Source organism: Plasmodium sp. gorilla clade G2, assembly GCF_900097015.1.
Source record: "Plasmodium sp. gorilla clade G2 genome assembly, chromosome: 13".
In the NCBI taxonomy this organism is placed as follows: domain Eukaryota; phylum Apicomplexa; class Aconoidasida; order Haemosporida; family Plasmodiidae; genus Plasmodium; species Plasmodium adleri (nom. inval.).
Genome location: NC_041705.1, coordinates 604,939 through 624,927, shown reverse-complemented (window position 1 = coordinate 624,927; position 19,989 = coordinate 604,939). Strand labels below are relative to the sequence as shown.

At 18.1% G+C, this 19,989-nt stretch overlaps 5 protein-coding genes across 5 annotated transcripts; 2 read left to right on the top strand and 3 right to left on the bottom strand.

Annotated features, from left to right (window-relative positions):
- Nucleotides 1-1,004: 1,004 nt before the first annotated feature.
- On the bottom strand, nt 1,005-2,915 carry PADL01_1315900 (U4/U6.U5 tri-snRNP-associated protein 2, putative; the record flags this gene model as incomplete). Its single annotated transcript, XM_028683696.1, has 1 exon — nt 1,005-2,915. One exon carries the CDS (start codon nt 2,913-2,915, stop codon nt 1,005-1,007), a length of 1,911 nt encoding a protein of 636 aa, XP_028539848.1.
- A 4,050-nt stretch (nt 2,916-6,965) lies between these two features.
- Nucleotides 6,966-9,797, top strand: PADL01_1315800 (conserved Plasmodium protein, unknown function; the record flags this gene model as incomplete). Its single annotated transcript, XM_028683695.1, has 1 exon — nt 6,966-9,797. The coding sequence occupies one exon, from the start codon at nt 6,966-6,968 to the stop codon at nt 9,795-9,797; it is 2,832 nt and encodes a 943-aa protein (XP_028539847.1).
- Nucleotides 9,798-10,902: 1,105 nt separating this feature from the next.
- Nucleotides 10,903-12,536, top strand: PADL01_1315700 (protein transport protein SEC20, putative; the record flags this gene model as incomplete). The annotated part of the gene is made up of 7 exons (XM_028683694.1): nt 10,903-11,067; nt 11,310-11,446; nt 11,524-11,613; nt 11,714-11,880; nt 11,981-12,035; nt 12,170-12,275; nt 12,384-12,536. 7 exons carry the CDS (start codon nt 10,903-10,905, stop codon nt 12,534-12,536), a joined length of 873 nt encoding a protein of 290 aa, XP_028539846.1.
- Nucleotides 12,537-12,786: 250 nt separating this feature from the next.
- PADL01_1315600 (conserved Plasmodium protein, unknown function) lies at nt 12,787-14,988 on the bottom strand (the record flags this gene model as incomplete). Its single annotated transcript, XM_028683693.1, has 3 exons — nt 12,787-13,870; nt 13,974-14,572; nt 14,824-14,988. 3 exons carry the CDS (start codon nt 14,986-14,988, stop codon nt 12,787-12,789), a joined length of 1,848 nt encoding a protein of 615 aa, XP_028539845.1.
- A 1,536-nt stretch (nt 14,989-16,524) lies between these two features.
- Nucleotides 16,525-19,612, bottom strand: PADL01_1315500 (choline-phosphate cytidylyltransferase; the record flags this gene model as incomplete). The annotated part of the gene is made up of 3 exons (XM_028683691.1): nt 16,525-19,067; nt 19,187-19,265; nt 19,577-19,612. 3 exons carry the CDS (start codon nt 19,610-19,612, stop codon nt 16,525-16,527), a joined length of 2,658 nt encoding a protein of 885 aa, XP_028539844.1.
- Between the last annotated feature and the right edge of the window lie 377 nt (nt 19,613-19,989).

Sequence of the window (19,989 nt, the reverse complement as noted above, 5' to 3'; positions counted from 1 at the left end):
ATATGATAATATATATATGTGTTTATATGAAAAAAGTTATTATATGTTCCCAAATTTTAAAATATAAATATAAAAATATATATTTATATGTACATATAAATAATGAAAAAAAAAAAAAATAAAATAATAAAAAATAATATCAAATATACTATACATATAATATATATATATATATATAATATTATATATAATATTTTTTATTTATATGTAATTCTTGTATTTTATTTTGCACATATATATAATATAATATATAAAATATATAATATTGATTATAAAATATTCCTTTCTTTTTTATTATACACTAAATATAGTATGGAGAAAAAAATATATCGCAAGTTCATTTTTGTCTTTAAAAACAAAATTATAAATATATATGAGTCCTAAAAAAAAAAAAAATTAATTATAATTATAAATATATATAATATTTTAAAAAATTTCAGTGAGTTTTGAATTTTATTAAATAAAATAATAGTAAGATATAAAGAATTACACTCATGGTATATATATATATAATACATATGTAATATAATATAATAATATATAATATTACATATTTTTTAATAATGACCTTACAAAAAAAAAATATACATATATTATATATATATATATTTTTTTTTTTATGGTAATTTTTTTGCATATAATATATTCTTTTTTGTGATGATTATATTAATCTTTAATTTGTTTTAAAATAGTAATATATAATATATATTATATTTTAATATGTAATTTTTTTTCTAGTTACCAATGAGACAAAAAAAGAAAAAAAAAAAAAAATGTTCAAAATTATTAAAAATATAAAAAATATAAAACATTATTAAAAAAATTATAAAATAAAATAAAATAAAATAAAAAATGTGTCGTGTGTGTAACAAAAAAATAATAATAATAATAAAATAAAAATAAAACAATGTGAATATATAAACCATAATTAATACACAAAATAAGTTACATATTAAGATTTATATATATATATATATATATATATATATATTTATATTTATATTTTATATGTCCCCATTTAGTTTAACATCCTGTCGCTGATATAACTGAATACACGATTCAGGCAATAAAACTAATTGAGGCAAAATAGATATAACATGTAAGTCTTCAATTTCATACCATTCATTAGTTGGTTGATTTAATACATGAATTTTATAAGAACCTTGGTTTACTGTACCTGTATGAAAAATATTTGCAATTAAATTATATTTAGTTACAGGATTTAGACTTAGGAAATCTTCATGTACATAATCTTTCATATCAAGGTTTTTAATAACAAAATTTACTATTGTTCCATTTTTTTCTATAAAAAAATTATTTTTTGAAAAACGTTCAATAGTAAAAATAAGATATTTGGGTAATTTAGATATTATTAATGTACTAGGTATTTTTGAATTTTCTTGTAAAAAAGTTTCTGTTTCTCCATCAAATTTTGATAATAGTTCAAAAATAGATACTTGTGGTATTATATTACTTTCTGTTGTACTTTTAAATACTGGAGCACTTGGTAGTTTTAATGAGAGTGTACGGAAAGGAATTTTTTTAATTATATAATTTTTATTTTCTTTTATAAGATTTAAAAATGTATTATTATATATATGTTTATAATCATTTTTTTGTTTATTTTTTTCTTCTACTTCTTCTTCGTTTATATTTTTTAAATAATCTTTTGAATCATTATCTGATTCGTTAAATTTTAATCCCATGTTTTCTTGTTCTTGTGATTCGTCATTTCCTTCTTCTTTTATTGTTTTGATAATTAATTCCCCATCAAAACAATAATCGACTATATTAATATTACTATATGTCCATTTATTTTGTTCATTTTTTTTAGTACTTGTATTATCTAATTTGTTCATTTCATTATATATTTCCTTATCATGTATATATATTTTTTTTTCTTTTGAAACATCTTCATTGTCTTCTAGTTTTCTTTTCAAATATCCTGTTTTTTTTTTAAGAGTCGATAATTTTCTTTTTTTTAATATTTTCTGTGAATGTTTATAAATTTTATTAAGTAACCATAAAAAAAAGTCAAGAGGATATTTTTTCGTACCAATTTTAAAATTTTTATTTGATTCAATACCTACTGCTTGTAAAAATTCATGAGGAGACACAACCCCTTTAAAATTTCTGGGGTTATATATTTTTTTTATTAATTCAGAGAGTACAACTATTATATTTTTTGCTATATTTTCTTTATATTCATATAATAATAAAGTATTACGTATTGGTATAATAGAACATATTAATTGTATAATAACATTACAATAATCTGTATTTTTTAAATTATTTAAACCTACTAATCCTGGTAAGAAATCACCACCATCTAACGATTTCCCTAGTACAGAATTAAAACATAAATGTTCTACTTGTTCCTTGTTATATGTAGGTTTTAAAAAATATTTTATGTCATTTAATGAAGCATCCACAATTTCATAACCTTCAGGAATGCAACAAGTTTTACATGTTTCTAAATTTATAAATACATAATGATTTTTTTCCAATGAATGAGTATAAGCATGAGTCCCTTTACCTATCCCTTGAAAATATAAACCACACACTAAACATGCATATACATGTAAATTTGATAAACTGATGCTACACAATTTTTCAAAGTCAAAATCCAAAAGATTTCTATTAATCGTACGTAGGTATGGGCACACTCTATCTCTCTTTTTATACAATAGATTATTCACTTGTTTATCATAATAGGTATTATTATTATTATTATTTACTTCATTTACATTACTTTTTGTTGTATTACTTTCACGTAATAAAGAACCTTCTTCTACCTCATTTATTGTTTTTTCATCTTCTTCTGTGTCACTCATGTCATCATTCTTTTTCTTTTTCTTTTTTGAAGCAGATTCTGCTTTTTCACTTTTTGAATTCTTCTTAGATTTCCTTTCCATAATTTTTTTTTTTTTTTTATTTATTTTTTTTTTTTACTTGTTTATATATTTTAACTTATTTAATTAGCGCATATATTTATTGTAATATAATTAATATATCAATATTTTTACATATATTTTTCCCAATAATATGTATATAATACAGTGTAAAAATTAATAAATATTAAATATATATATTATATATATTTAATATATATTTTTTTTTTATTATGGTGATACAATTCCATAGGGTAAACATTATAATATACATATATATATATATATATATCATATATTTAATATATATTAATTTATAGATTTTATTTTTTTATTTTTTCAGTAGGCATTATTTTATATATATAATATAATATTTCAATATTATGCACTTATATATATATATATTAATATATATGTATTATTACTAAGCTTATAATTTTATTGCCCCGATAATACAATTTTGTTAAGAAAAAAAAGGTAACATATTTTATATGAATGTATACATATATAACTTAAATATATTTATATATATGCAAAGAGGACGCGTTCTTATTATTTTTATTTTATCATTAGAATTAGAAAATATAATTAAACAAATTAAAATGCAAATTATAAAAAAAAAAAAAAAAAAAAAAAAAAAAAGAAATATATATTTATTTATATGTTTATATATTATAAAGTTAGAAATAAATATATACATATTTTAATAACCATAACATCGTTTCAAGTATTTATAATTAAAACATATTTTATTTTATATAAATTGTTTAATGAAAAGAAGAAAAAATATATTTAATATGTAGATGGATTTAAATATATAAAAATAAATAAAAAAGAATGAAAAAAATATATATATTGTATATCAATATTGATGTGCAAAAATATAAAATATATATAAATATATATATATATATATATAAATTAAATAAATATACATAATACATAATATTTTATTTAGTTCTATTATTTAAAAATTATATCACGAACAAATATCTTTTTTATTAATTTTTCTTTTTATTTATTCTATATTATGAAGTTGTAAAAATATATATTTATGTATTCTATAAATTTGTAATTATTATTATATATAAATATAAATAATATATATATATATATATTTCATTTTTATGTTCAAGATTTATATTAGCTGAAGTCTTTTTATTATACATATAAATAACTTTTTAATATTAATGTGATTTTATATTTTAATATTTGGAAAACATGTATAATTTTTGTCATATTTTATAAACCATATACAGGTATCATAAAAAGAAAAAATAAAATAAAATAAATAAAACTATAATATACAGAAATACTTATTGAAAAAAAAAATGTGATATCTTAAAAAATGTTACTATCAAAAAAAAAAAAAAAAAAAAAAAAGGGGGGTGGGGAAGATGTAATAAATTAACATTATAATAAATTGAAATGATAAATAAATAAATATATATATATAATATATTAATTGACACATCCAAAAACTTGAAGACCTTTTTTTTTTTTTTTTTATACTTATTTAGGAAAATATAATTTATAATAATGATATAAGGATTTTACTTATATTTAATCAGAATATATATATATCTTGTAGTATATTTTGTGTAAGGAATAAATAAATAAATATATATATATATATTCTTAAATTCAGTATTTTAATAAAGGAAAATATTTTTTAAAAAAGAAATAATTTTGTATTTAAAATATATATATAAATTTATAACAAAATGAGGACAATATCAGAATTATGTGTTTCCTTTTAAGAAATATTTAGGGAAAGGAAATTAAACGAGGAACCATTTTATTAAACATAATATAAATATATATATATATAATTATACAAAAGTAAAAATATTATATATCTTAAAGCTTACTACTCAAAATAATTAAAAAGTTTAAAACTCCCCTTTTATAAGTTGTTTTTTTATTTTTCTTTTTTTGGTACTTTTTTTTGATAAAAGTACATTATGCAATATTATAAAGAAAAATAAATAAATAATAAATAAATAAATAATAAAATAATATAAAAATAAAATACTGGAGAATTTAATTATAACAATAAAAACATCCTTATAATTATTAATATTATATATATTTTTTTTTTTTGAGCACGTTAAAATGAATAAAAAAAATATAATTATTAAGGTAAAAATAAAAAAAAAGGAAAAATGTCAATATATATTTTTCATATTAAAATATGTTTAAAAAATATATTTTATATATTTATGGTTTGTTTTATATATTTACTGATTTAAAGAAATTAAAAATACTAGTTTGCCTGTTTACTATATCATAAATATATAATTTTATTAAATATATATATATATTTATTTTGTGGACCTTTAAAATGCAAAAAAAAAAAAAAAAAAAATTCATATTATATATATATATATTATATAATTGAAAAAATACATATTAATTTATTATATTAAATATGTTTTAAATATAATATAAATATATATATATAATATATATATCTTCATTATATAATTCATATAATATATTATATATATATATATAATGCTTTTATAATATTATTTGAAATAAATATATAGGAAAAAAAATAAAAAAAATTAAAGATCTTATTATATTAAAACCCATATTTTTTACGTATATATTTATTATATATATATTTATTTAAACTATATACTATACGATATATATATATATATATATATATATATATATATATATTATATAATACTTATTGATATAAATATATAATATAAAAATTATATGGTATTTATATCTTAATAATTTATAATAAAATATATATTTATAATAATTTAATAAAATATGAATTTGTATATAATAATAAATATATATATTAAGAAATTTTGTAAAAATAGTATTATTAGAAATTTTAATTTGAACAAAATTTATATATGTTAATATATATATTTTTTTAATAAGAATATAATATTATATACTATATATATAATAAATATTATTAGATATATATACATATAATATATATATATATATAAAGTTAAATAAAATTAAATATATATATTAAATTAAGAAAGCCACAGTATATTATTAATAATATAATTACTATATTATATATATAAATATATATCTAATTTAATAATATAAAGATTCCGATACATTATATATATATATATATTTATATAGTAGTATAATACTTTTCATATTTTTATTTCATTTTTTTTCTTTTTCTATGATTTCTAATGAGATTATGGAAATGCATATTTTTTATTGATATATACATACATACATATATATATATATATATTACTTTATGTTAATAAAAATATAGGGAGACAAAGAAGTAAAGTTGTTAACCCTATAGGATTATCTAACATTATAAAGAAAATAATAGACCAATATATAAATATATATATATATATTGTAATATACATTCTCTATATATAACACATATATGTCTATATTTTTCAATAAAAGTATATATATCATAAATTTTTTTTTATTTTTATCTCAGTGATAAAGATAATTAATTTATATATATATACTTACGTTTATCTATATATATTATTATATATTACAAGTTAAAATGTTATATGTTATATGAAAGAAATTATTATATATTTATAATTGATAATATACATATATAGTAAATTTATTATACTTATGTTTCATTATATATATATATATAAAATATAAACATATATAAATATGTATATTACCATCTCATATATGGAAGTACTAAAAAAGGATATAAATAAATAAACATATATATATATATATATATATATATATATATATATATATTTTTCATTAATTTGTTTATATATTTATATAAGAAAACATTCGAAAAAGTGAATATTATTTTTATTTTTTTTTCTTATATACAAGTGCAACATAATGAGAGAAGTGGAAGTTTTGTTTTTGTAGTTTGTGTATATTTTTATTTAAAAAAAAACATAATAATAAAATAAATAAATAAATATAAATATATATATATATATATATATATATATATATATATATATATATATATATATTTATACATATTTATAGACAAGTGTAACATATTTTTATGCGTTAAAATTTTTTTTTTTGTAATGATATAATTTTTATTCTATCCATTTTGAAATGACAAAAGGAGGAAGTAATCATAAGAATAACAAAGTCAAACCAATAGATATTAACAAAAAATTACTTATAATAAAATGTAATGATGATTTAAGAAAATTAATAAATAAAGAAAATCCATCAGTGGATGAAATTAATGATATAAAAAGTTTATTAGAAAATAATGAAGTACAGGTTGAAAAGAAAAAAAGGAATATTGTTATTCCACGATTTAAAATATGTGAAGATAGTGAAGAAGAAAAAAAAATAAAAAATAAAAATAATATAAATGTTAATGAAAAAAGAAATGATAATATAAATGATGATGCAGCAAAAAATAAAACTTTATCTGATAATAATGATAATTATGATTATGATGATGAAAAAAAATATAGTGTTACAAAATTTGAGAAACCATCACATTATATAAGATATGAATTATATAAAGATCAAGTGACAGGAATTAAATTAAGCGATGGTAGTATTATACATTATGATTTATTAAAAGAAGATGAAATATTTTTAGAAGGATTAAACTCCTATTTAAATATACAAGTGAATGATGAAAGCTTCTGTAAATTAATAGATAAATTTGAGAAATTAACAGGAAATTCAGATAATAAGGAAGAAATTAATTTTAAAGAAGCATTAAAGGCAGCGAGTGATTTAAAAATAAATTATAAAAGTAATGTTATAAAAGATATTTATACATATTGGAAAAATAAAAGAAAAAAATTAGGAAGACCATTATTACGTATGTTTTGGAATAATTCACAAAACAGTTTACCACATTATTCTGTGTTTAGACCTAGAGTTAAAGAAAAAATGACTTTAAGAAAGCATAAGAAAAAAAATAGTGAAATCATTATAAAAATGCAAGAATTAATTCAAGATTTTAGAAGATTAGATCGAATCTTAAGAAAAATCAAACAAAGAGATGAAAAGAAACTGTTATTATTACAATTAAATGCTATTCTATTTGATCAAAGAATTAATGAAATTCAAGATAAAACATATGTATGTCCTATGTGGAATTATTTTAAAGATTATAAAATTGAAAAAATTTATAAAAAATTTAAAAAAGATAAATATTATAAAAATTCATATCACCATCAATATAATAATAATAATAATAATAATATTAATAAATATTATTATGATGAAAATGAATATGAAAATTACAATATTGATGCTAATGAAGATGGTTATGTGAATCATAATAATATTGACGAATATATGAATGATAATATGGATGAATATATGAATAATAATATCGATGGACAATCACATTATAATTATAAAGATTCAATTTGTAATAGAAAAATAAATAAAAAATTGAAACATTATATTATGCATCCAGAACAAAAGAATTTACTAAAAATTAATCCTAATGAATATAAAAACGTTGTCTTAATTAAAAGAAGAGGAAGAAGTAATCGTATGTGGGTAGATAGAAAGTATGTAGACGAAAATAATATAAATAATCATGAAATCAATTATTGTGATCTTTCATATGCATTTAATGATTTTGTTGAAGCATCCTTAACATTGAAAAAAAATTACGAAGAGGATGTTTCAAATTATTTAGCAGGAAAAACACGTATACCTATAAAACTGGACATAAGAAAAAGAGATTTAAAAAATGTTGATGATTTTAATACATCCTTATTTTGTAATAACCAAATTAATGATGATTCTCTTTTTAATGGAATGTATGATGAATTGAATGGGGAGAGGAAAAGAAAGAGAAGGAAAAAAAAAGAGCAAGAAAATGTAAATGTCGATGAAAATTATATAAATTCACATATATTACTAGAAAATATGGGAGATCAATTTGCTCTTCAAGCGAATAATAATATAACTTGTGATAAAACAAAAATGATATTAAATGACTGCAGTAACAATAACATCAACAATAATAATAACAATATTATTTGTAATAATAATTTAGATATAATACAAAAAAATAGTACAACGAATGCAAATAATGAGATATCTAATTTGAATAGTACTAATATTGTGACATGTGATAATACGTCTATTGCCATTAATAATGATGCAAATAATAGTGATATTAAACTCAATTGTTTTATAAATAAAGGGAATAAAATAAATATGAATGGACTAGATTATAATAGTAGCTTATTATTTCATAAAAATAACACTGACGAAAAAATGTTAAATCAATATATATATAATAAAAGCAATTTATATAATATGAACAATATAAATGGCAACATAAAAAATAATGAAGACAATACAAAAATGGTACCACATAATATACTATCCTTAGAACAACAAAATTTAAAATATCAAGATTTATATGAAAAATATGTTAACCCAAATATAACTAACAACAATAATAATAATAATATTAGTAATAATAATAATAATAATAATATGCCTTTTCCTATGGTTAGTAGGAATGGTAAATATGCTCCTTGCATATTCCCAAAAGAACAAAATAATAAAACAATATTTCATTTTGAAGATATGATTGACCCTTTAATGAATAAAGACAATTATTTATTTTGCCTGAGTAAATATGTGTACGTACAAAAGAAAATATTATTTTATTTGGAACACTTATTAAATTTCGATAATTATAATTTTAAAAGTAAAAAAAAAGAGCTACCCAACAATAAGGATATGAATATAAAAATGAACACTAATGATAATATAAATAATGATAATTTAAATAAGAACAATATAAATTATGATGCTATTAATAATAAAAAGAATGATGATTTTATTAATAATACATTACCTGAGCTTAACGGAACATGTCTTAAAAGTAAGACCTCAAATAAGAGCATAAAACATAAAACACCAAAGGAAAACAATATCAAGTGATACATAAAAAATTTACATATATATATAATATATATATATATTGAAGCTACAAATTTTTTTTTTATTTGGATAATACTTTTAAAAAAAGTACGTAAAATAAATTCAAAGAAGAAAACTAAGAAAAATGTGTATACTTTATAAAAAGGAATATACGCATGTGAACATAACATACCATTTAATGGACACAACACATTATTATATATTTGTTTATCATTTTGTTAGTATTATTTAATTATTATATACATATATTTTTTTTTTCTTTTATATTTCTATTTATATTCACACAATAATTATATTCCTCTTTATTTATTTACAATATATATTATATAAAATGTATTTATTTTATAATTATTCATAGGTAAATATATTATTATATATTTACCTTTATTTTTTTATTTTTTTATTTTTTTTATTTTTTTAATTTTTTTTATTCATTTCTTTTTTTTATTTTTTTTTAGTTTAATGAAAATAAAATATAAAACTTTTACAATAATCCAATTTTAAATAAGATTGACAATGTAAATTGTTTATATAAGAAAAAATAAATATTATGAAATATATTTATTGTAAATTTTTTTTCTTTTCTTATTCTTGTTTCTAAGTAATATATAAACATTTTTAAAGTTTCATTCTAATTTATTATACATTCTTTAATTTTTATTTACCGGAATATTATCATATATATATATATATATATTCACATTGTTATAAGAAAAAAAGAATTATTAATATAATATTTTTAAAATAAATCATTTTTATATTTTAAAATATAAGTAAATTAATTTATATATATATTATATATTTTAAAGATATATATGTTTTAAATATATAAAAAAGTAATATACATACAATAATACATTTAGGGAACGTATTTTATTTTTTGATCTAAATAAAGTTAATCAATATTTATTTTTTTCAAAAAAGAATATATATGTATAATTAAATATATATAGGTATATAATATATTTTTTATATTATTTTAATTTTAAAAATATGAAAAAGTAAAAAGTAATTTTATTTTTGTAAGGATATATACATATATTTTTTTTTTCTTTTTGTATACCATGAATATAAAAAATATTACTTTATAAAAAAAAAGAAAAAAATGAATCATAACTTTAAAACAAGTTTAGATATTAATAATAAAAATGTAGATGGTAATATAAATAAAATAAATTCTATAATAAACCAAATGAGATTGGTGGATGAAAATTTGAAAAACTTATTTTCATTTGAAGAAACACTGAATGACCATGATGCCCTTTTATTAGTAATAATATTTAATGAAATAATAATATATATATTTTATGAATCCGATTATATTAATTCTATTATATGTATATTAATTTTAGAGAATATTCAATTTTTGATGTTACATTTTATATTAATATATTAACCTGTTAAAATATATATTATTATAAAATGTAATGATATATATATATATATATATTTATTTATTTATTTATGAACCTTTAAATATTATATCGAACTCATTATAATTAAAATTTTTAGTTTCGAGGAAGAGTATCAAAACGAATTGTAGATTATTCAAATTTAATTACTGAATGTGATAATAACTTGACATGTTCAGAATATATTTCTCCAAATTTGAAAGAGCAATATGAATATCACTTAAAAAATGTAGACAAGTAATATAGCATTCATAAAATAAGTATATATATATATATGTATATATATTATATATATTTTTTTTTATTATGTGTAGTTATAAAAGAGAATTGAGTGTATGGTGGAATGAAAGAGCAAATGATTATCATCGTTTATGTATGGAAAATTTTTTAAATAGAAAAATTAGGTAATGAAAAAAATAAAGTAAAATGAAATGTTATAAATAATATATATATATATATATATATATATATATATATATACTGATATGTTTATATATTTTATAGTGATATTAATGTTACTAGTAATGATGATGATAACAATAAAATTACGGATATAAATTTGAAAGACACTAAGAAATTAATGATAGATGAAATTAATAGAATGAAAAATGTAAAATCCGAGTTAATAGAATCATCCCAGAAATTGAAGAAACAGGATGAAATATTTAACAGTAAGAAAATATAAATATAAATATATATTTATATTTATGATTATATATATATATATATATATATATATATATATATTTATGTATTTTTTTCTTTTGCTAGTTTTTGAAATGAAGATAAGGTCTAGTGCTAAGCTTATATATTCCTTAAAAAAAAAGTACTTTGTTTTTCATAATGCATAAAATTATAGACAAAATAATTTATTTTATTGTAATTATGTTAATGGTTAAAATTAACAATTGTTTTCATATTGGATATAAATATATATATATATATTTTTTTTTATTTTAGAGCTGAAAGTGATACAAGATATGTATGGTATTCATTCTTTTTTTTTGTAAGTATTTGTGTGTATATTACAATGAGAAGGTTGGGTCTCCTGAGAGCACTATTTACGGTATAAATAATATATATATGTATATATATTTGAAAGATACATATATAATAATATTATTATTATAATATATATATATATATATATATATATATATACATTATTTTACAGCTAATTAAATTCATTGTGTCCATATTATTTTATGTGAGCAAATTATGTTTTAAAATATTTCAGCTGTTCAAAAAAACAAACGAGACAAAATATACGCCAACCGTAGACAATTCGAAAAGTTTGGTTCTTGTTCCAAATAACAACGAATTATAAAATGATAATAAAATAATAATAAAATAAATAAATGAATATTTTAACAAATACGTTGAAAAATAAAATGAATTTATAAATAACACATTGATATTAAAAAGTGATATAATTTGTCCATTTGTATATATATTTTTAAAGGATAGGACCTACAGGTAGGAAGAAAATCTGAAATTATTAAATGTATATATTTCCATCACAAATATGAATATATATATATATATATATATATATATTTATTTATATTTATTCCATTTTAATTTTTTTTGTGTGCTTCAATTTGGAATGTATCAAACGCTGCGTACCCAGATTGAACATATAAACCATAAAAACTTGATTTATAATAATTTTCATTACTAATTGAAAATATTTTTATGTTATTTAAAAAGATTGATATATGACCATTTTCTCCGTGATCATTAATTAATAAATGATGTCTTTGATATGTATTAATATTTTGAATATATTTACTTTTTACGATAGTGGGTATATCATTTATAATTTTTTTCAAAAGAATTTCTTTATTATTTGTAGAAATTATTAAGATATACATATTATTAATATTTTCATATCTAAATATCAATCCAGCTTCACTATTATATTCTAATTTGATATAGGAAGAAATTGTAACTGAATTACATGTACTATGTTTATAAACTAAAGATGCATTAAAAATATTTTTTTTATAGTCATTTTTAAAATGAATACGTTGTATTCCAAATTCATTGGTAATTTTCCAATTAAGTGCAGAACTATTATTTATTATAAATTCAGTTAAATAAAAAATATTATTACTACTATTATAATTAGTACATGAACTAGGTATATTGTTAATATTCTTATTTGACATATAATTATTTTCGAATTCATTATTATTTATGTTCTTATTTTTTACCCATCCTGTTATATTTTCATCATCATAATAAGAATCCGAATCAGGTACTGCATATACATTATCAATAATATTATCTTCAAAATTATCATAATCCTTCATATTATAATTATATGGTATTTCATATACACCTAAATTATCTATATTCATTTTATTTAGAAAACGATACGAATTTACCATATTTACCTTTGATATATTCTCTTCATTAGATTCAACAAGTTTACGACTTAGCAACTTCTCTATGTCTATATTTCCGCTTAATATATTTTTAAATTCAGCTTTTCCAATCTTGCTAAATAATCCTACATTAATATCTATCATCTGATTTGTTATTTTTATTTCAATAATCATTTTATAATTTAAAAAAACATTTATTTTGTTGAAGAGAAATTCTGCAGTTATGGTTGTGAATGTGTTTGGGTCGGCCTCAACCTGTTTCGAAACAATCCTATAAAATAACATATATATTTATGTATGTATGTATTTATGTATGTATTTATGTATGTATTTATGTATGTATGTTCATATAAAAAATTTCTTTATTTTCTTACTTGGTTCCAAGTCCGTTTACAACCTGATAAACACTGATAATGCCATCACTATTTATAAAAGCTAATTCTATATATCTATAATTTGAATAGTCTACAAAATCGAAAATTATACCTGAGGATGATTGTTTGAAATCTTTTATATCGTCAAATAAGGGTTTTATGTCCACATTTATATATCCATTTATTAACTTATGATGTCTTAGCAACAAAATAGTAGCAGGAATATTTATATTGGATAAATTATTTGCTTGAATTATTGAAAAGTCATTTTTATTATTCTCATATTTCCAATAGGATCTTAAATTATTAAAATCTATTTTTAACCAATATTTTGAAATAGGATATATAAATTTTTCAATAAATGGATCATATATTTTTTTTTCCATTATATTATATTCTAACTGATCAATTCTATTTTCATATTCACTTAACATTTTAAAAAGTGATAATTTGCTTTGTTCTAAAAAATGTGAAAAATTAAATAATTCTTTCATCTGACTTTCTTGGCTCTCACTTACGATATTTACTAAATCCCATAATTCCTTTAATTCAAAATCCATCTCATTTGGTAATTCATAATATTTTTTGAAGTTCTTTATCTGTGCAAAATGATGGGGACATATAAATAAATATATATATATATATTTTTTGACTATATAGGAATAAAAAGATATAGATAATGTTAATAATTTATATAATAATTATATAATATTGTATTATATGTGAATGTAAAAACATAGAGTTTTTGATTAAAATAAATGTATACTTATATTTTATTCACATAAATTATATGGATGACAACACACATTAACCCTGAAATATATATAAATATAGATATATTTTTATATACTTGCGAATCAATTTCTTCTTTGTAACTTATCAAGCTATTAACTATAGAGGATTTTTCAGACACCGGCTCTGATTTCACTTTAACATTTCTTAAGGCGTATAATTTATTACTACAACCAAATAACAAACAGATCAAGGAAATAAACAAAACTAAATCCATATTCATCCCTTTATTATAACAACAACAAAAAAAAAAAAAATCAAATCTTGACAATACTGTAAAAAATAGGTAAACAAATTTAAAAGTATTAAAAATCAAAAATGTGGTTTTATTCGTAATATTTTATAGAATGAACAGAATATAACAATAAATATAACAAGGAGGGAATTTACGCATATATACACATATTTATGTGTTAAATACATTTATGTATGTTCATATATATCTACTTTACCATCTATAGTAAATTTTTTTTTTTTTTTCTACATTAAATAAAAATGTATGATTATTTCTATACAAAACGCATATTTTAAAGGTACATATTGTACATACACCCCTATTTAAACATCCTCAAATATATATATTATATATATATATATATATTTTTTATATTTTTTATATATTTCTTAATAAAAATTATTTTGTTCAACTAATGGATTCAAACAAAATAACAAAAATAATTTGTCTTTTTTAAAAAGTACTTTTTTATTATGTTCAATATAAGACAATTTCAGAAATTTATAATAAGTTATATTAGGTTTATATAAAAACACAAAAACAAAAAAAAAAAAATAAAATAAAATGAAATGAATTTCATGATAGACAAATATATAATATTCTACATTTGAAATATATATATATCAATGTATGCTGCACAATGTTTTATTAATTATTGTGAATATTATAGTAATATGTCCATATATTTACACATAAAGGATCCAAATAAATATTTTGGATAATTAAGAAAGTATATTTTAAAAATTATGCACATTTTGATAAATTATTAATAATTTACAAGGCATGTATTAAAATAAAAATTAATAAATCATAATAAAACACATAGATAAATAAATTATAATATATATATATATATATTATATCATATATAATTATATTATATAAAACATTTTGTAAATTTTAAATAGCTTTTCTTCATTTTCTTTACTTTTTTTTTATAATTTGCTCAATATCAAAAAGGTGAAAACAATATATATAGAATACACATATATATATAATAATATATGAGTACAAATTTAATAATTATCTAATTCATCCTTTTTTCATAATATACACACAAAAAAAAAAAAAAAAATAAAAAAAATGAGAAATAAAAAATTCAAAATACAAAATACAAAAATTTACATAAAAATTTATAAAACCTTAGATAAAAAAAAAAAAAAAAAAAAGATTTACCTTTAAAAAAGAAGAATATTTAATTATTTACATAAACATAAAAACCAAACATAAAAAAGAAGTAATAAAAGAAAAAATCGAAATGAAATGAAGGGGATAAGATAAAGAAGAAAAAAGGCTTCATAAAAATTTATAAATTGAGAAATTTAGATAGATATAATTAAAACAAAAAATTTTTTTATATAAATTAATATATTAAAAACTATGACAAGATAAAACAATATTCTATACATATTATATGTATATGATATGTTTATAATTTATATGTATTTTTTTTTTTATATTTTCCTTCTTATTATATTATATTTTATTTTATCATATCAATATAAATAAAAGACAAAATACATTTTAACTACTCGTTTCATCATCAAGATTACTACTTGCATAATAATCATTTTCTATTTCATAATCTATGATATTTTGAATAGATGTCAAATAAGATGTTGCTTCAAGTTTTCTTGTAAAATCAGTTATCAATTTATTTGATGCATTTTTCCATATTTTAAAAAGTTCTTTAAATTTGACTTGAAGATTTTCAATTCCTTGATCAAAATCAGTACCTAATGGTTTGTCTGTTAAAGTAACCTTAGTTAATTCATCTGTAACTTTTTCTCCCCATCGTATTAAATTTTTTTTCATTTTTATTGACTGAGCTTTGGTTACACCAATATTTAATTCATTAGGATGTATACCACGTTGTAAGGATCTTTCAATATAATCTTCATAATTTTTTAATATCCTTACAATTAAATCTGTGGTTGATACACCATCTGTTCTTTGTGTTGCTTTAAATTTCCCTGCTCTTTTTAACCAAGCATATATATCTTCATTTTCTTCATCAATACTAAATGATTTCCCTTTAGACTTTTTTTTTTTTTTCTTTTTTTGATTACTTGCATATGGTATATCATCATGTGCTACATAATCTATTTTATATTTTTCCAAAAACTCTGGAGTTACAACCCATGGGCATGGAGAAACTATTTCATCTACCCAACGAATATGTTTCAAGGTTTCTGTTCTTTCTTCTAGAGTTTGAACGATTTGACCCTTAAATAATTTAGTTTCATTATCGCTAGTTACACCTACTATTAAAGTAGTATTTTCAAAAAGTTTTTTGGCTTGCTCCAATTGTTTCATATGCCCTAAATGAAGCATATCATATACTCCATCAGCATATATAACAACTCTTTTTGAATTTTTTGTTGATCCCTTATTTTTTTCATTATCCATTTGACTACTTTCATATTCACTTTCATCAATACTATTATCATCATTATCATCATCATCATCTACATCTTGATTCTCAGAATTTTCTTTTTTGATGTATTCCTTTTGCCTTCCATTTATATCATTATTACTCGATTCAATAGATTCATTGTGTTCACTTAACATGGTTTTACAGTCATGAAAATAACTTGAACTATCCATATTAGAATATTGTCCTTTATCAATTGATGATTTTTTTTCAATTGAAGATTCTTTATCCAAACTATTATCATACGTACTATCACTTTTTTTCTTTGTAATTATTATATGATTATATTTATTATCAAATTGATGATCGTCACGATTTTTATCTTCATCTGTCTTAAGAATACTTTTTTTTTTCTTTTCATCTTTATTAATACTTTTTTCTTTATTTAATAAATTCTTATCTTCATCAATTATATCATGATAAGATGTTTTGATATAAGATGATTCCTTATCATAACTTTTTTTTTTTATTCCGTTTAAATTAAAAGTTACGTTATTTAATTTATCATATGTACTATTATAATAATAATTAGGATCATTTTTTGTATTCATTGGATTAGTAACATGTAATAAATCATCAGGTGATAATTTCATATTTTTATCTTTATATATTAAATTTTTTTTTTTATCTTTTAAAGAATGTTCTAATTCAAAACAGGTTTCATAATTTTCTTTTTCACTATAATAAGCATGATTAGCAATTTTATTTATAACTCTGTAAAAACTATTATCTCTCGTATCTTCTTCATCAGCTGAATAATAATATTCATCTATATTATTAAATGTACTACTTAAACTTTTCTTTTTTTTTAATTCATCTTTCATAGAACCAGAAAAATAATTTGAATCAGATAAGTACATAGCTGATAAATTATCTTTCCTATATCTTTTTCTAATTATAATAAACATTGGATCAAATGATTTTGCAAAATCTTTTAAAAGTTTTTTTGAATGATATCTCCATAATTTAAATAAATCATGTACCTTATCTCTTATTATATCAATACCCTGATCAAAATCAGTACCTAATGGTTTGTCTGTTAAAGTAACCTTAGTTAATTCATCTGTAACTTTTTCTCCCCATCGTATTAAATTTTTTTTCATTTTTATTGACTGAGCTTTGGTTACACCAATATTTAATTCATTAGGATGTATACCACGTTGTAAGGATCTTTCAATATAATCTTCATAATTTTTTAATATCCTTACAATTAAATCAGTGGTTGATACACCTTCTGTTCTTTGTGTTGCTTTAAATTTCCCTGCTCTTTTTAACCAAGCATATATATCTTCATTTTCTTCATCAATACTAAATGATTTCCCTTTAGACTTTTTTTTTTTTTTCTTTTTTTGATTACTTGAATATGGTATATCATCATGTGCTACATAATCTATCTTATGTTCCTCCATAAATTCAGGAGTAATTACCCATGGGCATGGAGAAATTATTTCATCTACCCAACGAATATGTTTCAAGGTTTCTGTTCTTTCTTCTAGAGTTTGAACAATTTGACCTTTAAACTTTCTAGTCTCATTATCTCCTGTAACACCCACAATTAGGGTAACATTCTTATCTACATGTTTGGCTTGCTCAAGCTGTTTCATATGACCCAAATGTAGTAGGTCATAAACACCTAAATAGAAGGAAAATTGAACAAAAAAATAAGAAAACATATATAATATATATATATATATATATAATATCTTTTTTCATATATGTGTCATGTTTCAAATATTCTTTATTTTTTTTAACCATCTGCATATATCCTTATGCTTTTCTCCTCATTATTCATATCATTTTGACTATTATCAACTTTGTCCCCATCTTGGCTCTAAAATTAAATTGTTCAAAGTAAAATAAATAAATAAATACATACATACATACATACATACATACATATATATATATATATATATATGTTTAATTAATTAGATAGCTATATTCATATTAGGGATCTTTGGATATTTTTTATTCATTATAATATTATACCCCTTTTTTTTTTTAATTAATTTATTTATAATATTTCTACTTTATTTTATGTATGCGCACAATATAATCCTACTTAATATTATATATATTATATATATATATATATGTATAATTTCCAGTATTAATATTTATCTTAATATTTTTAATTTTTACCTCCCGTGTTTGAACCGAATTAACCTTAATTATCATTTTATATTATCTCATGATTTTAATAATTAAAAAAAAGGGAAACGCTTTATTATACATTTATAATATGAAGTTAATATAAAAAATATATATTAAAATAATTAGTTAATAATTAGATATATACATAATATATATATTTATAATATTATATATAATGAATATGGTATTATATATATATATATATATATAATATATTAATCTATTTTATGACTAATGTGTTATAAAACACAAAATGTACAAAAAATTATAATTAATATTTATTACAATTAATAATAATATTCAAAAAAAATTTTAGTGCATATTTTAGTCAAAACAAAATAAAAAAAAAAAAAAAAAAAAAAATTCAAAATAATAATATTATACACATAGTTATTTATATA